This window comes from Syngnathus floridae, chromosome 6 (genome assembly GCF_059516105.1).
Source record: "Syngnathus floridae isolate MCC-2025c chromosome 6, RoL_Sflo_1.0, whole genome shotgun sequence".
NCBI lineage: Eukaryota > Metazoa > Chordata > Actinopteri > Syngnathiformes > Syngnathidae > Syngnathus > Syngnathus floridae.
In genome coordinates this window covers 5031684-5051424 of record NC_142418.1, presented here as the reverse complement: position 1 = coordinate 5051424, position 19741 = coordinate 5031684, and the positions used below count along the sequence as shown (strand labels likewise).

Here is a 19741-nt window from a genome sequence, read left to right as displayed (position 1 = left end):
GTATGCTATTGCATTCCGTCACGGCAAATCGTATATTCTCTCAAATTTTTTGTTTTATACTTGACAAATTTTATTTTGTACTCCATCCGCCCAACAACCGAAAACTGAACAATGAAAAATGTCTTGAATGGCTTTTGCACGGTTGCTAAACCATCGACTTCACCATCAAGACTCACTTGCCGATGTTTATCCAACTTTTTGTAGATTCTCTTCTGTCTCTGCTGTTGAGTATTATAGTAAGAAAACTTGGGGATTTGGTCTTTGTCTACACCTGACACACCACTAGTGGTCAATTGTTGAATTGCTTTTTTGAACCGTTGCTAACATTTGACCAACGCAATAGTCTACTTCAGCTTTTGATTGTTGATAACTGCGGCACAGTGAGTGATCATTTGACATGTATTTGTGGCCTGAAATGTTTCCTTCTTTTTTGTCTCATCAAGAACTCATACAAGTGGATTTCGCAGACAGTGGAGGCAGCGCTAATACGCGAAGATAGCGTTGTTTAACGTGAAGATGGCAATTTTTTGACAAGCCGAACCCGTTTTTTGATGACATTTTGTACGGATTTTTAAAAAGATTTTACAACGCAGCGGACATTGGAACAATGTTGCTAGCTGTGTTGTGGACTAAACATTTTCAATGTTTTTGAGACGCACTAAATTAGCAAATGTACTCATGCTGCTTTGAATAAAGTATATTCTGTATTTTTTTCTTGGCTTTGTTTTATTAGATATTTCGCTATCTGGCACTGTATTTTGAATTTGTTTACATTTATGTTTCAGATGTTTGCAACAGTTATTTTCAAATAACTCAGTAATTATAAACAATGCATTTGTTGTTGAATGGTATCCAGAAAGATTGATTACTCGTATACATTTCAAATATTAGTGTTCTGTATGATGACAAAAGGATGTGAAGTGTGTTTTCGTGTCATTATTCCTAGTGGTTACTGCAATATGATGTCAAATTAATAAAAGAGTGAAACAGGTTCTGAAATGGTTAAGTGGCATTTTGTGAGAAATGAAATGGCTTCCTACGGCTTTCTAAAATGGCTTCTCTTCTTCCTGTTCATGCAGGAAGTGATGCAATTGCTGCAAAAGGGGAGAAAATATTTCCACTCTTCGTTATTCTTTGTCCACTTAAGTGAGCCGAACACTTTCGGTGGTGCTTGTTTAGTTGTGAACATAATTTTACGTTTTTGTAAACGAAAAGTTATAGATGAAGGGGAGGGACTTAAACATCACCTGAGTGTTGGCTAAATGAAAATAACGTCAATCAAAGGCTTTCAGAGCTAGGAAGGAGCTCTAGATGGCGGATGATCCTTAGGAAGGCTGCTATGGGCTGTCGTCATTCCGTTTTTCATGCCCCTGTGTCGACTGAGGCGACGTCCTGCTATGTTCTCGTGATGCCTCGGCTCACTCTCTCGACGTTTTGACGGGTTTGACGCCGTTTCGCTGGGCTTTTGTGGCCGTTTTTGCGCGTCGAAGGAGCCGTCTGGGCTTGCCGTTGTTTTCCATGCAGGGCTCCGGCAGCCATGGCGCGCCTCCATTTTTAGAGTGCTGCTCGCCTCTTGTCTCTCTGACGCTTGACAGCAGAGCGGGTTCTGAGAGGCCCACGATGTATTTAAAAACCTGATTCTTTTTGTATTTAATAACATATACCTTATTTTTTTGCAGTCTGGTTTGATTTTTGAGATTTTATTATATTTTGCAACCGCGGCGAATCGAAACGAAATAGTTAATCTATCGGTACTGCCTTGCTATGAGGTTGCTCTGTTTACATTATTTGCTAAATTAATCCCATATAACTTTATTTGTAATGTTGTCATTTTCCCCGCGATGACGCAGTTACAATTAATTGATGCGACTCGGCACTTGGACAAATCGCTTGCATATGTTGGCTAATGGAAATGCACATACCTTTTGGAACTATATATTCCGTCTATATAATGATAATGATAGATAATGCCCAGTCATTTGAATTTAATTCCACTTTCTCCTCTGGCGTCGCACCTCTTGGGATTTAAAGTGCCTGTCGAGGAGCGAAGGCAATCTTGAGGGACTTGTGTGCTACTTTATGCTTCCTGGAACTTTTTTTTTTACACGAATACCAGGTCATCAGATCACCTCTCCCAAAGGATATAGACACACATTTAAAGCATACACATTTTTCTTCAACGATGAAGAACAGAAATAAAAAGCAAGTGGAAGAAGGATCGACTCAGAGCAATGCTTCCAGGTATGGAACTAATTGTGTTTTGTATAAAATAGACTCTTGGCATCCGCTGAATTTGTTTACCTTGTCAAGCATAGTTGATCACCTGTGTGTGTGTGCATGTGTATATATGTGTATGTTTGTAGTCCAGCATTTGCATATGCGTGCCACTGACGAAGTGCACCACTGTCACCAGTGACCTTGGTATTGTTTAATAGCCACACCCCGATCTTTGTAGTTTTTTTTTTTTTTTTTAAATAAACACTACACTAGTGAGTTTGGTAGTGCCCTGAAAGATTGGTCCCTGGGGATTAATGCGGTCGAACTCCCCTTTATCCGATTGCATTAATTATTTTGTTTCAAATCATTTCTTCTCCTTTTCTCATTTACCTTAAAAACAACACGGCCTTATATTTCTACATTGTGCTGCATTGCACCATTGTATCAATGTTATTTGACCCGTTATTGTTGTTAATGCAACTTTTGTTGTTGTACTAACCTTGCTACACTATGGTGGGTGTGAACAAACTGTGGAGCAAGATAATCAAATGCAACATTTACTTTCAAATGAATTTATCTGACACTTTGAAATCTTGTGTGGATGCAGCCTTTAAATTTGCATTGAATAGAACTTCACTAAGATTGTTGCTCACTTTTTAACCTTTTTACTTATTTCATAGTCTATAGTACTTGCCATACTTTTTTCTTTACTGAAATCAGACTAGGATGACTTTTGCATCAGCAGGAATGCATTCTTTCAACGTAGCTTCATTGAGTGTGGACACTTTTCTTCTTGTGACTTGACACCGTTAATCAAGAATGCGTCAATGTAGCATTGTAGCTAATCTACATTGTGATCATGCTTTTTATGACTTAACACGTTTAATTACATTTAAAATATAGCAGGCCCATTTTTGCCAACATCTTCCCCAGCTTTTTCTCAATAAAGAAACTAACATTTGCACATTTTGCATCATGATCATAAGGTAAATTGAGCTGTTGGTTTGTGTTTCCTGCCTCCTTGACTATAATTTTGCAGACAAATTTAAATCTATCAGAATGCCTGCTGTGTGCTGAAAACTATTAAAACACACACATCTTACTGTATATATTTGAGAACACTGTCTCACTCAGTTGTGTGTATTGTGCACTCTTGGCAGCCATTTTAGTTCGGTTAAACATTACATTTCAGCTTGTTCCTGCTTTGTGTCATACTGCCTCTCTCAACACGTAACCATTGTGGGAGCGCAGCAGGGAAACAGCCACAAAATGCGTAGACCTGAACCTCTCGAAATGAGTAACTAACATTTAGTTAAATATTGTTTAAAATGTGCAAATGCCCTTTGTTCCCCCCGCTGGGTTTGCTTGCTGCGTGTGTGGCTCGGTAACCGGAAGTGTTCATTCCCACAGACTGAGCGGAAAAATCGCGATTACCCGAATGGTCACATAGCAACGTATCGACCAATAAGAACGTGAGATTTCATCAGTCGTCCGCCTTCATTTTGAAAAGGGGAAGTAGCTTTCTTCTTCCGGGTTAGGTCATCGCGAGACCTCGTGGAGTAGTTATAGCTTGCCTAAACACAGTCATAACCGTCACCTTTTTTAAATTCTCTGATGAACTATTTGAATAATGATTGTAATGCTCAAAATAAGCATGTTAAATGTTGACGCTTCAATTGTAGAGTTTTTAATTTATTGTTTAATGATGCCCTCATGTGTTCCAGTGTGGAACGGCAGCAGACAGCTGTGACGCAATTGTATTGAATTTCCAAATGCAAAACACCTTTCGCCTTTTAGAAAGTTATTTCTTCTGGTACCAACTTAAGAAAATTATCTATTTTAAGAAAATATAAGTATTAACTTCCACAGTTATTACATATATTAGTTATTAGTGTATAATTAGTTATTATTATAGTTCTTCATCAACGACTGAACAGTGTTTTGTTTCAAAAACACAGGTGTGTGAACATGCAGCTTGAAATGAGCCACGTTCTTGTCCCCGCAGCAATTCAGCCTCGGAAGAATCCAATCGCTCTGCATCGGAGTCGGGAAGTCAGTCCGAGAGCGAGCACGGCAGCGAGAGGCGACGGCCCCGCCAGTCGGAGTCCAACAGCTCCTCGGGGTCGGAGAGTCGCTCGGGGAGCGGGAGCGAGTCTGCGGAGTCCAAAAGGCAAGCAAGCAGCGATCGCAAAGACAAGCCAGTGAAGAAGAAGGAACGTCTAGCTGATGTCAAGAAGGTAGAGTAGCACCTCCAACTCGGTGCTTATTTTGTTTCTGATATCTGATATTTATTTTCTATTACGTGAGGAAATAAAGACTTTGCTTTAATTTTGATAACTTTGAAAATCCTAAACTTTCGGGGCATTGTCGTTAATAGTCGTCATTCTGATCTTATTTCCAGATGTGGGAGGAGCATCCGGACGTGTACGGCGTCAGAAGGTCAAATCGTAGTAGACAAGAACCATCTCGCCTGAACATTGGCGCTGGGGTAAACGCAAGAAAGCATACACATACTGTAGATGGTCCTCTGTTTACGGAAGCAAACAACACAAATTTGTGTGTAAACGCAATCATTAAGTCATACTGCGTTTATGAGGAACACTTGTATAAAACAAAGCAAACGATGAGTCCGACAGGGCTTGACAAGTTATTCTAAAGTTACAAGCAGTTCATTGTGTGTGCCCTTGTAAACCGATGACCCCCTGTTGGAGTTTTTTCTTTCTTTTTCTTTCTTTTTTTTTTTTTTTTTTTTTTTTTTTTTTTTTTTTTTTTTTTTTTTAGATTGGATACTTTGAACCTGTGTACCTATTTTTGCAGGTTAGCAGTGACTCAGAAAATGAAAGTCCAAAAAGGAAAAGCGCTCGTGTAAAAAAGAAGGAGTGAGTATTTGTCTCGTGCAGGTCTCGCATGTATTTGCATCCCTCACACCATTTCTTGACACTCGTAATGGCACTGATGCATTTGATTTGGCACTCATTTCCTCTCATCTGAACGTGGGTATCTGTTAGATTCCAGTCAGCCAGGTGACGTGTTATTGCCACGTTCACTTGTTTACAGCCCCTTCCAACCAATTGCGTGAACCGCACCCAAAATGACTAACTCGAAATTCGTCACAGCGGTAATGTGGGTGGTGGGTGAACTTGTGGCATCTCTTTGTCGTAAAGTAGCTGGGAGGATGAGGATGAGGATGACGAGGAGGAAGCCTCCGGCAGTACAGACAGTGAGCAGGAAGAGAAAAAAGTTAGATCCAGACGACTTCCTGCTAGAAGGTAAGAGCTTAGCGAGGCCTGGCCGGCCTTACCTGGCCGTCAGACAGCTACCCGCTGATCATCTTCATTCATGTCCTTTTGTCCGTTGTCCGCTTGACTTAAAGCAAGGGTGGGAACACCTCAACTGCTCTGCCAGGCAAAATAAACACATGAAAAACCGCAGAGTCAAAAGTGGATAATTAATAAATGATTGATAATCATTTGCTGTGAAAATACAGAGTGGAAATCTTGGCAGGGGCAAAAGTGACGATTAAGATTAGAAGTAGACGCAAAGAAAATAAAGAAAAGAAAATCCATTACTTTTTGGAGAATCTTTAACGGACTAATGGCGTTTCCATTCATTTCAATTGGGAACTTTGAGATACTCTTGATTTGCGTCATGAAGCAAATTAAGTTAGCGCAGAATTTATTTCCGAAATGGAAATCCAACCCTGAATGCTGAGGAAAAAAAATTCCCTACTCCTGCTTTAAAGAAAACATTTGGAATTGTGTTGCTCTCTTAAGAGGATCAACCCCTCTCCTCTTCCCTTTTCTGGGCTTCGTTTGCTCTTTTACAGACCGCAGACAAAATCATCAAACAAAAAATTGTCTCTTAAAGCTAGAAAACTCAGGAAAGAGGAATCCTCGCCCGAGGACGAGGATGACGACGAGGACGATGATGACGAGGATGATGACGACACTCCAAAGAGACAAATTCGTCGAAGAGGGGCAACTAAGGTCAAAAGGTATTTTATTTTTCTTATTTAATTTTTGCTAAGGCTGCTGGGAACATTGTCGTGGCCATCATCCCACATTTTCGATCAGTGCGCCTTTAACAGTGACTGAATGAACAATGCGTGACCGCACGCTATATCACACGTCTGCCGTTTCCTCACCGCAGCTACAAAGAAGACCAACATGACTTTGAAACAGACTCTGACGATCTGATAGAGATGACGGGCGACGCGTGCGAGGAGCAGCAGGACGACGACAGCGAGACCATCGAGAAAGTCATGGACACCAGGATCGGCAAGAAAGGAGGTGATTACAAATATTGCGTGCGTCGTGAACCGAGTGGAAATGTGTGACGGCTCTAAATATACATTTATTGAAACCCCATTTGGGTTCTTAGCCACGGGCGCTCCCACGACCATGTATGCCGTCCAGGACAACGGGGACCCGTGCGAAGGTTTTGACCCTGAAAAGGACGTAGGCGAAACGCACTATCTGGTCAAGTGGAAGGGCTGGTCTTACATCCACAACACGTGGGAGAGCTTGGACTCGCTCACGCAGCAGAAGGTCAAGGGCTTGAAGAAGCTGGACAACTTCAAAAAGAAAAATGACGAGCTCAACGCATGGTGACAAACCATTTTGGTTGGCTTCGATACAAAAAACACTTTTTGTCTTTTTAGAAACTAACAAATTCAAATATTTTAGGTTGAAGAGGGCATCTCCCGAGGATGTGGAGTTCCACAACTGCCAGATGGAGCTCATTGCCGACTTGAACAAGCAGTTCCAGTTTGTGGAGCGCATCATCGGTAAGAGTCGCTGCACATTTGCATATATGCTGTTATTCATTCTGGTCTGTCATCACTAGCCACCAAAACAGGAAAGACACACGGATCCTCCGACTTCCCTTGTAAGCAAAAAAAAAAAAAAAAAGTCAAAATTATCGAAGCGTTCTCAAGTCCGCACTGGCTTAAACACATTTGGTCCTCCAGCTCACAGTCACAAGATATTGTCCAGCGAACCCGAGTACCTATGCAAGTGGATGGGCCTGCCCTACTCCGAGTGCAGCTGGGAAGACGGGGCGCTGATCATGAAGAAGTTCCAGCGCTGCATTGACAGCTTCTTGAACCGGAACTCCAGCAAAACCGTCCCTTCCAAAGACTGCAAGGTTCCCCCCCCCCCCCCACCACCACCACCCAATCGTCTTTTCCGTTTGAAATGAAGTGCCTCATATGTCGTTTCCTTCTCAGGTGTTGAAACAAAGGCCCAGATTTGTCGCGCTGAAAAAACAGCCGTCATACATCGGAGACGAGAACCTGCAACTTAGAGACTATCAGCTGGCTGGACTAAACTGGCTCGCTCACTCTTGGTGCAGGTACCGAAATTCAAATCAAGCATGTGTATCGATGTTAAAGGGACAGTGTGATAAATCATCTCCTCATCATGTTCAGGTGCAACAGTGTGATTCTGGCAGACGAGATGGGTCTGGGAAAGACCATCCAGACCATCTCTTTCCTGTCCTACCTCTTCCACCAGCACCAGCTGTACGGGCCCTTCTTGGTGGTGGTGCCCTTGTCCACGCTCACCTCCTGGCAGAGGGAGTTTGACACCTGGGCCCCCGACATGAACGTGGTGGTCTACCTCGGGGATGTCATGAGCAGAAAAACCGTAGGTGGTCTTTTCTACCACCAGTTCATCAATAATCATAAAAATATTTTTTTCTTCTTTGAATAGATCCGCGACTACGAGTGGGTTAACCACCAAACCAAAAGAATCCGTTTCAATGCACTATTAACCACCTACGAAATTCTCCTCAAAGATAAGGTGTGGGTGCTTCTTTCCACAGTTTTTTTTTTAATTCACTTTGACTAAAACAGCACTGGCTAGCAAAAAAAAAAAAAAAAAATTCATTGAATTTATTTATTTATTTTTTTTTTTTTCAGGGAGTCCTCGGAAACATCAACTGGGCCTTCCTGGGTGTTGATGAGGCTCACCGGCTGAAGAACGACGACTCCCTCTTGTACAAATCCTTGATGGAGTTCAGGTCAAACCACAGGCTGCTCATTACCGGCACCCCACTGCAGAACTCGCTCAAAGAGCTCTGGTCGCTGCTGCACTTCCTCATGCCGGACAAGTAAGTTCCACATCAAACCACCAAGAATGGTGGGCGCGCAATAGATATTTTTATTTTTTTTCTGATTCTCAGGTTTGACTCATGGGAAGATTTTGAGGACGACCACGGCAAAGGGAGAGAGAACGGTTACCAGAGTCTTCACAAAGTCCTCGAGCCCTTCCTGCTCCGACGTGTCAAAAAGGACGTGGAGAAATCGCTTCCCGCCAAAGTGGAGCAGATTCTCCGCGTTGACATGAGTGCGCAGCAGAAACAATTTTACAAGTAGGAAAAATGTTCATTAAACTCTGAACTGTAGCAATTTGAAACCCCCTGCGGAAATGCTAAGAATGCAATACTTCTTTGAATTTGCAGGTGGATTTTAACGCGGAATTACAAAGCTCTTTCCAAAGGCACCCGAGGCAGCTCCTCGGGCTTCCTGAACATTGTTATGGAGCTGAAAAAGTGCTGCAACCACGGCTTCCTCATCAAGCAGCCTGAGGAGGGCGAGCCCGAGTCACAACAGGAACAACTGCAGGTGAATTTGCTGAGAGGCCCCTTTTTTTTTTTTTTCTTAACTCTGGGCAATGCAGAGCAACATGAGCTGTGTTTGTGTGTGTGTCAGGCTCTGGTGCGGGGCAGCGGCAAGCTGGTGCTGCTGGACAAACTGCTCACCCGGCTGAGGGAGCGAGGCAACAGAGTGCTGATTTTCTCGCAGATGGTTCGAATGTTGGACATCTTGGCTGAATACCTTGCCAAGAAACGCTACCCGTTTCAGGTCGGAGGCACCTTCTTGTCCCTACTTTCGCCGTACTAAGAAACGTGGCAGCAGAGAAATCAAATCTGTTATGTATTCCGTATTGTTATTGTTTTTTGCACTTTGATTTGTGTTTCATCACGACACTCTGATGCAAATCATCTTTCCAATTGACATAAATTGAAATACCATCAATCCATTCAAGCCCTTTTCAAGACACCACCATTTTTTTGTAATGTTTGATGAAGAACAAGGGAGTCAAATCATTGCTTGCGACAGAAACAAAACTAGACAAAGCAACCAATTGTTTGTCCTCATCCAAAACTCGCAAGTGCTTTTAAAAACACTTGGTCATGATGTGTGTTCATGCTAGCCAACCTGTTAGTGTTGACACAGATCAAATATCAGCGCTGTAGCACACATACTTGGCCAGTTCATGTGGTTATTTATATCAGCGCATCCAGGCTCCGGTAGCGCGCGCAGTGCACGCGCTTGGCTCCGTCCTTATTATTTGGCGCTATTTGTTTTGATAGACTGTAGTTCAGCATCGACTGAACTATGGTGTTATTTGTCTCTTCTTTTTTTAGCGTTTGGACGGCTCCATCAAGGGAGAAATTCGAAAGCAAGCGCTGGACCACTTTAATGCCGAAGGCTCCGAGGTAAGGTCAAGATTTGAGCGCCGTAATCAACGGGTGCTGTTCATAGTTTCAAAATTGATTACATTAAATGTTGCTTGATGCCTGATTAATTGGGATTTTTTTTAGCTAGTTCTGTTTTTGCTATCATCTTGTCTTCCAGGATTTCTGCTTTCTCTTGTCCACGAGAGCCGGAGGCTTGGGAATAAACTTGGCCTCTGCCGACACCGTCGTTATCTTCGACTCGGACTGGAACCCGCAGAATGACCTGCAGGCGCAAGCCAGGGCTCATAGGATCGGCCAAAAGAAGCAGGTATGCTACGGGTGGAAATTGATAGCAACTCCAATCGCGGAGCATCACGTTTGCATAGTAGCAATGAAAGGAAATGCCGTGATTTCTTAAGGAACCCAAGGGTAGCAAATACAATGAAAACAGTAGGGGCCCCAAAATTGCACCCTGTGGAACACCCAACGAGCAGAATGGGACTATCAAGGCTAACACAACGAGTCCTGCAGTCCACATACCGTCATATACAGTTAAAGTCAACTTTACTGTAATGAAAGTTAAGTCAAAGTCAGTTCATCAGTATTGTTATTTTTTCAGCACAGTCCAGTAGTTCTCAAGCCCAAATCCCCGAAGCCGTCTGCTGGAATACATTTGCAGTTAGCGGACTCAGCACTATCAAGGCTAACGCAATGAGTCCTGCAGTCCACATACCGTCATATACAGTTAGTCAACTTTACTGTAATGAAAGTTAAGTCAAAGTCAGTTCATCAGTATTGTTATTTTTTTCAGCACAGTCCAGTAGTTCTCAAGCCCAAATCCCCGAAGCCGTCTGCTGGAATACCGTAATTTCCGGACTATAAACCGCACCGGACTATAAACCGCACCAGCTAAAATTCGGGAATATTTTAGTTTTTTTCTTACATAAGCCGCACCGGACTTAAGCCGCATGTGTACATGAGTTTTTTACAAAGAAAGACAGTACACAGAAAGCCTTTTTAAAGTTTTAATAACATACTTTAACATGTCTTTCTAAACATTGCCTGTGACGCAGCAGTAGTACCGCAGCAACACGGAAGTGTGCACGCAAGTTATTAACAAAGAAAGACTGGACACAGAAAGCTTTTTTAAAGTTTTAATAACATACCTTAACATTTCTTTCCAAACACTGCCTGTGACGCGGCAGTATTACCGCAGCATCACTGAAGTAACACAGTACTAATAGGGTTTGATTAAATAAAACATACCGGTAAAAGTCACTGAGAGGTGGCGGTATCACAGCAGCAACACGGTAGCACAGCACTTACAGGGCTGATTATAAAAACATGCTAGTAAAAGTAAAATAAATAAATCATCATCTTCATCTTCTTCCTGTGCACTGAAACCATCGAAGTCTTCCTCCTCAGTGTCTGATTGGAATAGCGTTAGATATCCTTCGCCTCACACTTTCTCAGTCTGTCTTTCGTCGTCGCTTTTATGCATTTTTTCAAGTGTGATGAGGGTCTGTTCATGCTAATCTTATTCATGCACGAAGCGCTAAATTACATTAAACTAGCGAGTGACACATATAGCTCCAGAGTAGACGGGACCACGAAATAAAGAAAAGGGTGATGCAACACAATGTCATCAACATCGACTGCCTTTAGCTTAAAAGCGGCATCATATGCATTTCTTTTGTCCCCCATAATGACGGTTTGTGTATAAAAGCTTCCTTTCAGTAATGTCCGTCTTGATCTCGTTCGGTCTCTTATTTGTGTGAATTATACGGCACTATTCGCCTGGCGGATGGACATGCGATCAACACACCACTTTTCTCCCCAGTGACCGTGTCCATATATCCCTCCGTCCAGCAAAGCGGTGCCGCACAACAGCGGTCCACAGCCTTTTTACGAGTGTATAAAAGTGATCGTCATCACAAAAATCACGGAAATAATCATATATAAGCCCCCCATAATGATGGTTTGTGTATAAAAGCAGGTGTCCACGTTGTAACATGAGATATTTACACAGGAAGATGATACACAGAGAGATTTTTTTACAGTAATTTTTAATTACCGTAAATACATGCATTTTTCCAAAAAGTGCACAGCAGTAACACAGCAGCAACAAGGCAGTACAACGACAGTAAAACTGCAGTAACACATCTGGTTAAAAAAATAACCAGCCTACCAGAAAAGTCATTGATCGCTATCTTCATCTTCCTCCTGTGCACTAAAACCACTGAAGTCGTCTTCTTCAGTGTCGGACTTGAACAGGCTTAGGATGACTTCGTCAGACACTTTCACACCGTCTCTCTCTTTTTCGTTGTCGCTTTCTCTGTCACTTTCGTCTCGAGGCGAAGTTGTGCTCGTGCCGTTCTCTTCATCACGCAGCAGTCCAGCCTTTCGAAACCTGCATCAAATGTATTTCTTCGTGTGTTTTCCATGATGAGGGTGTGTGCGTGATGCGCGAAATGTTCAAACCACAAACTAGCACGTCTTCTTCGGCGCATTCTCTTCTTCGTCTCTCGCTCTTGCTTCCTGCTAGAGCGCCCCCTGGAGGCCGTAAAAATCAATAAATACGCCGCGCCGCCATTTAAGCCTCAGGGTTCAAAGTAACCTTCTGAATGAAATGCATTAAAAGTTCACATTCAATACAACTTGTTTTTGGTGAGCAAAATGTCAGAAGAATTGAATTTAAATGCTGATTGATTGGGTTTTAATACAATGCAGATGGTCCAAACAGCGCCACTGCTTTGTGTAATCTCTGAGTCACATGACAGAGTAAGAGAAAGGGTTTAGAGCCCTTTGACGCAGGTCACCTAGCGTGCATTCCTACTAAAGCTCATAATAGTCACAAGCAACACAGCCAGAATAAGCAGCAGTCATAGTAGTATTTCAAAATAGTATTTTTGTTGGTTTTTTTCTTCAAGATACCGCACAACAGTGGTCCACAGCCTTTTTACGAGTGTTTAAAAGTGATCAAGTCATCACAAAAATCACAAATTTTTTTTTTTATATAAGCCGGACCTGACTATAAGCCGCAGGGTTAAAAATTTTGAGAAAAAGTTGCGGCTTATAGTCCGGAAATTACGGTACATTTGCAGTTATTCCCGCTTTGGTTCCGATCGTAGGTGAATATATATCGACTGGTCACCAAGGGAACAGTTGAGGAAGACATCATCGAGAGGGCAAAGAAGAAGATGGTTTTGGATCATCTGGTCATCCAGCGAATGGACACCACTGGCCGAACCGTCCTGGACAGCAACTCGGGCAACACCAAGTAAGACCTCTTGGGAGTTGCGTCGATGCGTTTGTCGGGAACGATCACACGTGTCCTGTCTTTTGTCTTCCAGTTCGAACCCATTTAACAAGGAAGAGCTGACCGCCATCCTCAAGTTTGGTGCAGAAGAGCTATTTAAAGAGGCCGAAGGAGAAGAGTCTGAACCTCAGGTACTTAGATATTCATTGTCGGTATGCTGAGAGCGCACGTGTCATCGTTTTAGAAACCAAAGCGGTGCGTTGTCTGTTCTTGCAGGAAATGGACATCGATGAGATCCTCAGGTTGGCAGAAACTCGAGAAAGTGACCAGGGCCAAAGTGCCACCGATGAACTCCTGTCTCAGTTTAAGGTGCCTACAAATCGATGCTGTGGTTTGTTTGCGCATCGAAATAAATGGAAATGCAATTTGTATTGCCGTTATCTTGCACAATCTAAAAGAAGTGGTGACTCTGCATACAGTCTAGTACCATTTACCTTCACCATGGATACCACTATCCCAAAATTGCATTATGGGAGTAGGCGGCCATTTTGGGCTTGCGGTGTCTATGGTGAATATAAACAAGCCTGTGTAGTCACGTGCAGTTGTGTCGCCAAGTAAAAATGCAAAAAGGGGATCTGCAACATTTTGACTGTGGCCAAGTCAGTGCGTAGCATCCAACAAGGAGAAAGGTGTTTTATTTTCTTTGGTATTCATGTCATACGAGAAAAGTGTTTTTCTGCGACCATGTTCATGAACCAAAACAAATGTGCCAACTGAATTTTTTTTTTCTTCTTAATTGTACACCTGCAGGTGGCCAATTTTTCCACCATGGAGGAAAGCGCACCCAACCTGGAGGAGAAGCCTTCTCGGGACTGGGATGACATCATCCCAGGGGAGCAGCGGCGCAAAGTGGAGGAGGAAGAAAAGCAGCGGGAAATGGATCTCTTCATGCTGCCCAGAAGCAGGAGCTCCAACAAGCGGGTAAGCGGCTCACAATGACTCTTTTGATCCATTTAAAAGAGACTTAAAAAAAACTGAAACAGTTGCATGAGTTTGGATCAAAAATTCTAACTGAGTCGAGTCCCTTTTTCTGGCGTCAGGCTCAGGCCAACGACAGCGACAGCGACGTGGGCTCCAAGCTCAAGCAACAGTCGTCGGGCTCCGACAGCGAGACCGACGACAGCGATGAAGATAAGAAGCCCAAGAAGCGAGGTCGCCCCCGAGCCCGCAAAAACAACGTGGAGGGTTTCAATGATGCCGAGATACGCAGGTCAGGTATTCAATACCGTTTTGCTCCCATTGCTGTGTAAGCGCCCAAGACTCAATTGACTCTCCGTGTTCTTCGTCAACATAGGTTCATTAAGGCTTACAAGAAGTTTGGAGCTCCGCTTGAAAGGTAAGTGCACAGCCGTAACAAATGAATGGCATAAATTAAAGTCAGGAGTTTTTTTTTTTTTTTGCGTGTGTCTCCAGGTTGGAAGCCATCGCACGTGACTCTGAGCTGGTGGACAAGTCCATCGCAGACCTGAAGCGTCTGGGCGAGCTCATTCATGGCAGCTGCGTGGCGGCCGTGCAAGAGCATGAGGAGAACCTGAAAGAGAACCCGGTCGAAGGTAAGCGGTTGTCGGAAACGCTACTTTTGGCCTCGGAGCTGAAAATGCGCTCACTGCAGCCAAAGGTCCCGGCAAACGGCGAGGAATCAACATCAAGATCTCCGGGGTACAGGTCAACGCCAAGTCCATCATCCAGCACGAGGAGGATTTCGAGCCCTTGCACAAGGCCGTGCCGCCCGATCCGGCCCAGAGGAATACGTAAGTCAGCCGCCAACCCGTTCGACCGGAACCGGCGTGACTACGATGGACTTTGCTCGCCTTGCCCGCAGGTTCAAGCTCACGTGCAGAGTCAAGGTCGCCCACTTCGACGTGGACTGGAACGTGGAGGACGACGTGCAGCTCTTGCTCGGAATTTATGAGCACGGATTCAGCAACTGGGATCTGATCAAGACCGATCCTGACCTCAAGCTGGCTGAAAAGGTGAGTGCACATTTCAATCAAAATAAATGTAAACAACCGATTCTTGTGCCCCTCCCTGCAGTCATAAACCAAAATTCCAATTATTGCCTGCGTGTGCCTTTTACCTGCACAGATCCTGCCGGACGATCCGGGCAAGAAGCCTCAGGCCAAGCAGCTGCAGGCCAGAGCCGAGTATCTCCTCAAGCTGCTCAAGAAGGAACAAGATAGCGCAGACGCGTCCAAAACTTGCGACGAGGTCAAACCCGTAAACGGCATCTTGTGGTATTTTTTTTTTTACCCATGCCGCTCATACGGCCTTGTTTGTCGGCCAACAGGTCAAAGTGAGGAAGAGGAAGCCTCGGGTGAAGAAGGAGAAGCTCATCAAGGACGAACAGGGCAACAGCATCTCGTCGCCGCGCTTGTCCGACAATCCGTCCGAAGAAGGCGAGCTCAGGGTCGGTGAAGGCCGAGATGGGCCCAAACACCGTCGGACTCTCTTAGCTTGTGCGCGGGGCAAGAGCAGGAATTGACCAATGTCGATAAACACAGCCGTGGAAAGTCTGACAAATTTTCATGATGAAAATCTGGTCAGATTTCTTTTTCCTTATCCAAAACCTGGCGATTGAACAGGGGTGTGTTGACTTTTCATTCCCGCAGTGAACAGTCGTCTAACAATTGAACGTTTGCGCAGGAGGACGGAGCAGACAAGTCCCCCGCCAAGAAACGACAGAAGAAGAAGGATAACAAGGAGAACAAAGAAAAGCAAGGCACTCCGAAGAAGGAGAAGGAAGGCGACAAGGAGAAGGGGAACAAGGCTCGAAAAGACAAGGTCAGTCGGTCTCCTTTTTTCTACCTCCGATGCATCTTGGAACACTCCGCTGTATTTATTTTCTTTTACGTAACAAACACTCGCTTGGCACTGAACTGCTCATCCAAACGTTTTAGGCGAAAGGAACCAAAGGGAGGAAAAGCCAAGGACCGGTCCACATCACGGCGGGCTCCGATCCCGTTCCCATCGAGGGAAAAGAGGACGACGAACTCGACCAGGAGACTTTCAGTATTGTGAGTAGTCCAACGAGACGGGCGGAGGGATGTCGGGCGCTGGGTCGTAACCGTCCCCCTCAAACGTGTCCAGTGCAAGGAGCGCATGAGGCCCGTGAAGAAGGCCCTGAAGCAGTTGGACAAACCGGACGAGGGCTTGCCGGACCAGGACCAGCTCCAGCACACGCGCACCTGCCTGCTGAAGATCGGAGATCGTATCACAGAGTGCCTCAAAGCCTACAACGACCCCGAGCACGTGAAAATATGGCGACGGTGGGGAGCCCCGACTTAACGTGCATGTTCTGTTTTCAAAGTCGCTGTTGTCCAACTCCACTCTGGAGCATTTTTTTTAACTGCCACAGATACTGACGTTGTTGCTGGTTTTCCACAGAAATCTCTGGATTTTTGTCTCCAAGTTTACCGAGTTTGGCGCCCGAAAGTTGCACAAACTCTACAAAATGGCCCAGAAGAAACGCTCGCACGAGGAAGAGGCAAGTGGCTCAGGATTGTGCACGCTTCTTCCGGCGCGCTCGCTCCTCGTCCCTCATCTATTGCTGACACTTCCAGAAGGAGCACAAGAAGAGGGACGAGACCTCCGGGAGAGGAAAACCATTGCGGCCGGACGCTTCGGTGCCCGCTCGCGACTCGGCGGGCGCGCAGTCGGCTTCGTCTCACTCGGCGCAGTCGGGCCCGCACGGGCACCACCGAGATTACAACATGGGCGCCAAACGCCACTTCCCCAATGACGGTAGGAAGCACTTGCTATTTTGTAATCACCATAACAAACGTGAAGCCACATTCCGTTCAAACGAACCTGGCCGTCACAGACCGGGGGGACTGGCAGAGGGAGCGCAAGTACAATCACCCGAGCAACCAGTCGTGGTCGGGTGAGCGCCATTACCCATACGACGGCCACCGCTACAAGGAGCACTACGGTGAGCGGCACGCCCACGGTGACTCATACCGCAGCTCGGGCGGCTACCGCAACAACTCGCCACGCAAGAGGCCCTACGACCAGTACGGCAACGACCGGGACCACCGGCCGCACCGGCCCTACTACGACAGGTAAATGCAAACGATGCAGAAAATGTTGCATGTGGACCTAAGCTGCGGCCATTTTGTCTTCAGGCACCAGGACTCCAAAAGAAGGCGTCCGGACGACTTCCGCTCCAACTACCACCACCAGGGGCGCGATGGCCCCTCTCAGGACTTCCGCCGCATGCCGGATCATCGGCCCGGCCTCCCGCCGGCCCAAGACCACTACAGCAGACCTTTCCACACGGACAAACCCCTGCTCCTGGACCCACGCTCCCCCCAGGCCCAGAAGTCCCCCCACGACCCTCGCCTGTCCCCGGCGGACCCCAACGCCCCCCCGTCCGACCCCGCCTGGAACAACAGGAAGACTTAAAACTTAAGACTGGACCAGTCATAAGCTTGATGGACGTAGACGCCGTTGCGCTCACACACACACAGACAGATAGACGACAACCATCTTCATTGAAGTGACTGGACACGGTGGAATGGATGTTTAGTCCTATGGACTACTTGCCTCGGGTGGGTTCAGGATGCAATGAAATGTTGACTGACCTTAAAGTGCCTGGTTTTTTGTTTTTTTTTTGTTTTTAAGCCTGACCAGGAGGAGTTTGGTTTATTTTTGCCTTTAGCTTTAAATGTCATTAGACAACGTGAGTACAAAAGAATGTGTCATCACCCTAACCCTAACACCCCCCCCCCCCGTGGCAGCATTTGTGACGCTTGCAAAGAGGTGGAATATTTCCCCTAAATTTCCATGGGCACTTTTGGAACTATTCCAAATTGGAACATTTTCATGAATTGGGAATGGAGGTTAACTTAATGAGTATATCCTGTGCAGGCATGCGTATAAAGAATAATTTTGGGCCGCAAGATAGCAAAATGATTGCTTTCAATTGGATTATGCAAAAAAAAAAAAAAAATCCCCAATTTGTATGTTACATTTAAGGTCACCCATTGAATTCCTGCTATCTTCCCTGAAATTTCCATGCAAAGTTTGCAACTTTCCACCATTGGCGTCAGCACATGCTACCTCTCACTAGATCATGATTCCATCTCTTCTATCCAACTAATTTGAACACAAAGCCTTTCTGGTCCTTTTAGTTTCCCTACTGCCATCTAGCGGATGAACATTGAATTGTTCTGCTTGTCAGTCATCATGCAAAGATGGATAACCTCGATACGTTATTTGTAGTAACTAATCAATTGCGTTTGCAAGTGGTGAATTTCACACAGTGGTTGGAAAATGAATTTAAAAACTACCCCAATCAAATCAAAATGAAAGAAGCAGTGTTACTTGTATCAAAAACACCCTTTGGCTCTTTTCCCCTCACAGTATTAACGAATGGCTGTGCGCCATTTTAAGGACGCTTACTCCCAGTGCCAAATGCGGCCCATTTTGTGTTTCCCGTCTTCTCACACAGATCTCATTTGTGCCTTAAGTAAGGGCTGTATACAGTGTCATGGTTGGGTGGAGGCTTGCTGTTGATTATTGAAATTGGTGTTGGCTGTGTTATTCAAATGGGACAAAAAAAATCAGCATCATGCTTGTCTGGGACTTTGGAGTCCATGTGTTGAAGTTATATTTACAAGGCCACCTTCAGTTAGGCAAATTACAGCCAAAGTCCCCAAAATCCCCATGGAAAGTTTTCAGTCTTAAGAATTCTGAGAATTTTGCAACCCTAATGTTAGCAATCCAGCAAAATGTTTTGAATGAGTGTACGCCGGGAAGTGGCCATACTAAAAATGGCTGCCTTCCTGTGTCTTGGCTTCTCGACTTCTTTTGTGGGTCTAGTCTTGGTAGACGTGCCTACCAAATATCATGTGGCTTCAGGGGCTGAATTTTTGAAATGTTACCATTAATTATGTACATTTTCACAAGTATAGAAGGTCCCTGAAAACTTAAAGTGGGTTTTTACACTGTTAGAAAAGTAAATCAGTCCCCTGCAAATTGCATAAAAGTGATTCTAATATATAAGAAAGATGTAAAGTAAAATAAAACAAAAAAAAAAGTCAATTTTAAGGACATAGTATGGAATGGCTCGATGAAGGGACCATGTGGTATCCAAGTGGTAATCCTTATGTTTTGTGTGTGGTAGAAATACAATGAAAGTGTTTTGGCTTCCTCTGCTCTTCTTCCTCCATCACGTCATGCAAGCTCCAGTCCTCCTTGTATGATATCTTCTCAAAGGAAAAGTCTAAATAATTTATATTTGTGACAACAACCACTCTTGATGAAAAAATGTTCTTGTACATATGTTTGGACATATGTAATAAAATTTGTTACATTAAAGTATATCGAGTTTGAGTCCGCTTCAAAACATGCTCGTTACTTTACTTTTAATTGCATGACAACCATTACTCTCATTGATTTGAGCTGAAAAGAAAAGACCCGGGTTAGCCAATCACATAAAAGATGGCACCCATTTGTGATTTGTCCCTGTCCAGCTTTGTAATGACGTGCAATTGGTTTAACAACCCGGAAACATGCACGCATGCTCGCCGCAACGCCACAGATGAATTTGCACATGTGACAAACGCTGCAGGCTGCCGCCGTCGAATCTAAAGAAATGTTCCAGTCATGTTACTGAGGAACTAATTTGAAGTCAACTTTTAAAGTCAACACATGAACCTGCCTCAGCTGCCTATGAGAGGTTTTTCCCAAAGATTCCAAGAGGTGAGTTTATACTTGCATTTTTGTTATTGTTTTACAGAA

The 19741-nt window shown here is 44.6% G+C and overlaps 1 protein-coding gene across 4 annotated transcripts; it reads left to right on the top strand.

Annotated features, from left to right (window-relative positions):
• Positions 1 to 1111: 1111 nt before the first annotated feature.
• On the top strand, positions 1112 to 19321 carry chd2 (chromodomain helicase DNA binding protein 2). Of its 4 annotated transcripts, none has more exons than XM_088379740.1 (38): positions 1112 to 2241; positions 4223 to 4454; positions 4619 to 4705; positions 5035 to 5096; positions 5385 to 5486; positions 6044 to 6211; positions 6367 to 6506; positions 6598 to 6823; positions 6903 to 7003; positions 7063 to 7104; positions 7187 to 7362; positions 7445 to 7569; positions 7646 to 7862; positions 7929 to 8018; positions 8138 to 8328; positions 8401 to 8589; positions 8680 to 8842; positions 8930 to 9082; positions 9649 to 9720; positions 9860 to 10009; positions 12813 to 12961; positions 13035 to 13131; positions 13217 to 13309; positions 13751 to 13921; positions 14041 to 14210; positions 14295 to 14336; positions 14414 to 14553; positions 14613 to 14751; positions 14823 to 14973; positions 15086 to 15208; positions 15288 to 15407; positions 15644 to 15781; positions 15898 to 16014; positions 16088 to 16266; positions 16385 to 16484; positions 16561 to 16741; positions 16821 to 17058; positions 17122 to 19321. In XM_088379740.1, exons 1-38 carry the CDS (start codon positions 2183 to 2185, stop codon positions 17399 to 17401), a joined length of 5373 nt encoding a protein of 1790 aa, XP_088235866.1. In that variant the 5' UTR covers positions 1112 to 2182; the 3' UTR covers positions 17402 to 19321. The 4 variants fall into 4 exon arrangements, with proteins under 4 accessions (XP_088235866.1, XP_088235865.1, XP_088235869.1 ...); XM_088379739.1 differs by having other exon boundaries at positions 5382 to 5486; XM_088379743.1 differs by having other exon boundaries at positions 4619 to 4732; positions 5382 to 5486.
• Positions 19322 to 19741: the final 420 nt, after the last annotated feature.

Excerpts from the sequence above, each read along its gene's own strand:
- chd2 (XM_088379743.1), top strand. The coding sequence starts at position 2,183 with ATGAAGAACAGAAATAAAAAGCAAGTGGAAGAAGGATCGACTCAGAGC. Across the intron at positions 5,487-6,043 it reads AGACGACTTCCTGCTAGAAG|ACCGCAGACAAAATCATCAA; the intron begins GTAAGAGCTTAG and ends GCTCTTTTACAG. Across the intron at positions 14,554-14,612 it reads GAAAGAGAACCCGGTCGAAG|CCAAAGGTCCCGGCAAACGG; the intron begins GTAAGCGGTTGT and ends CGCTCACTGCAG.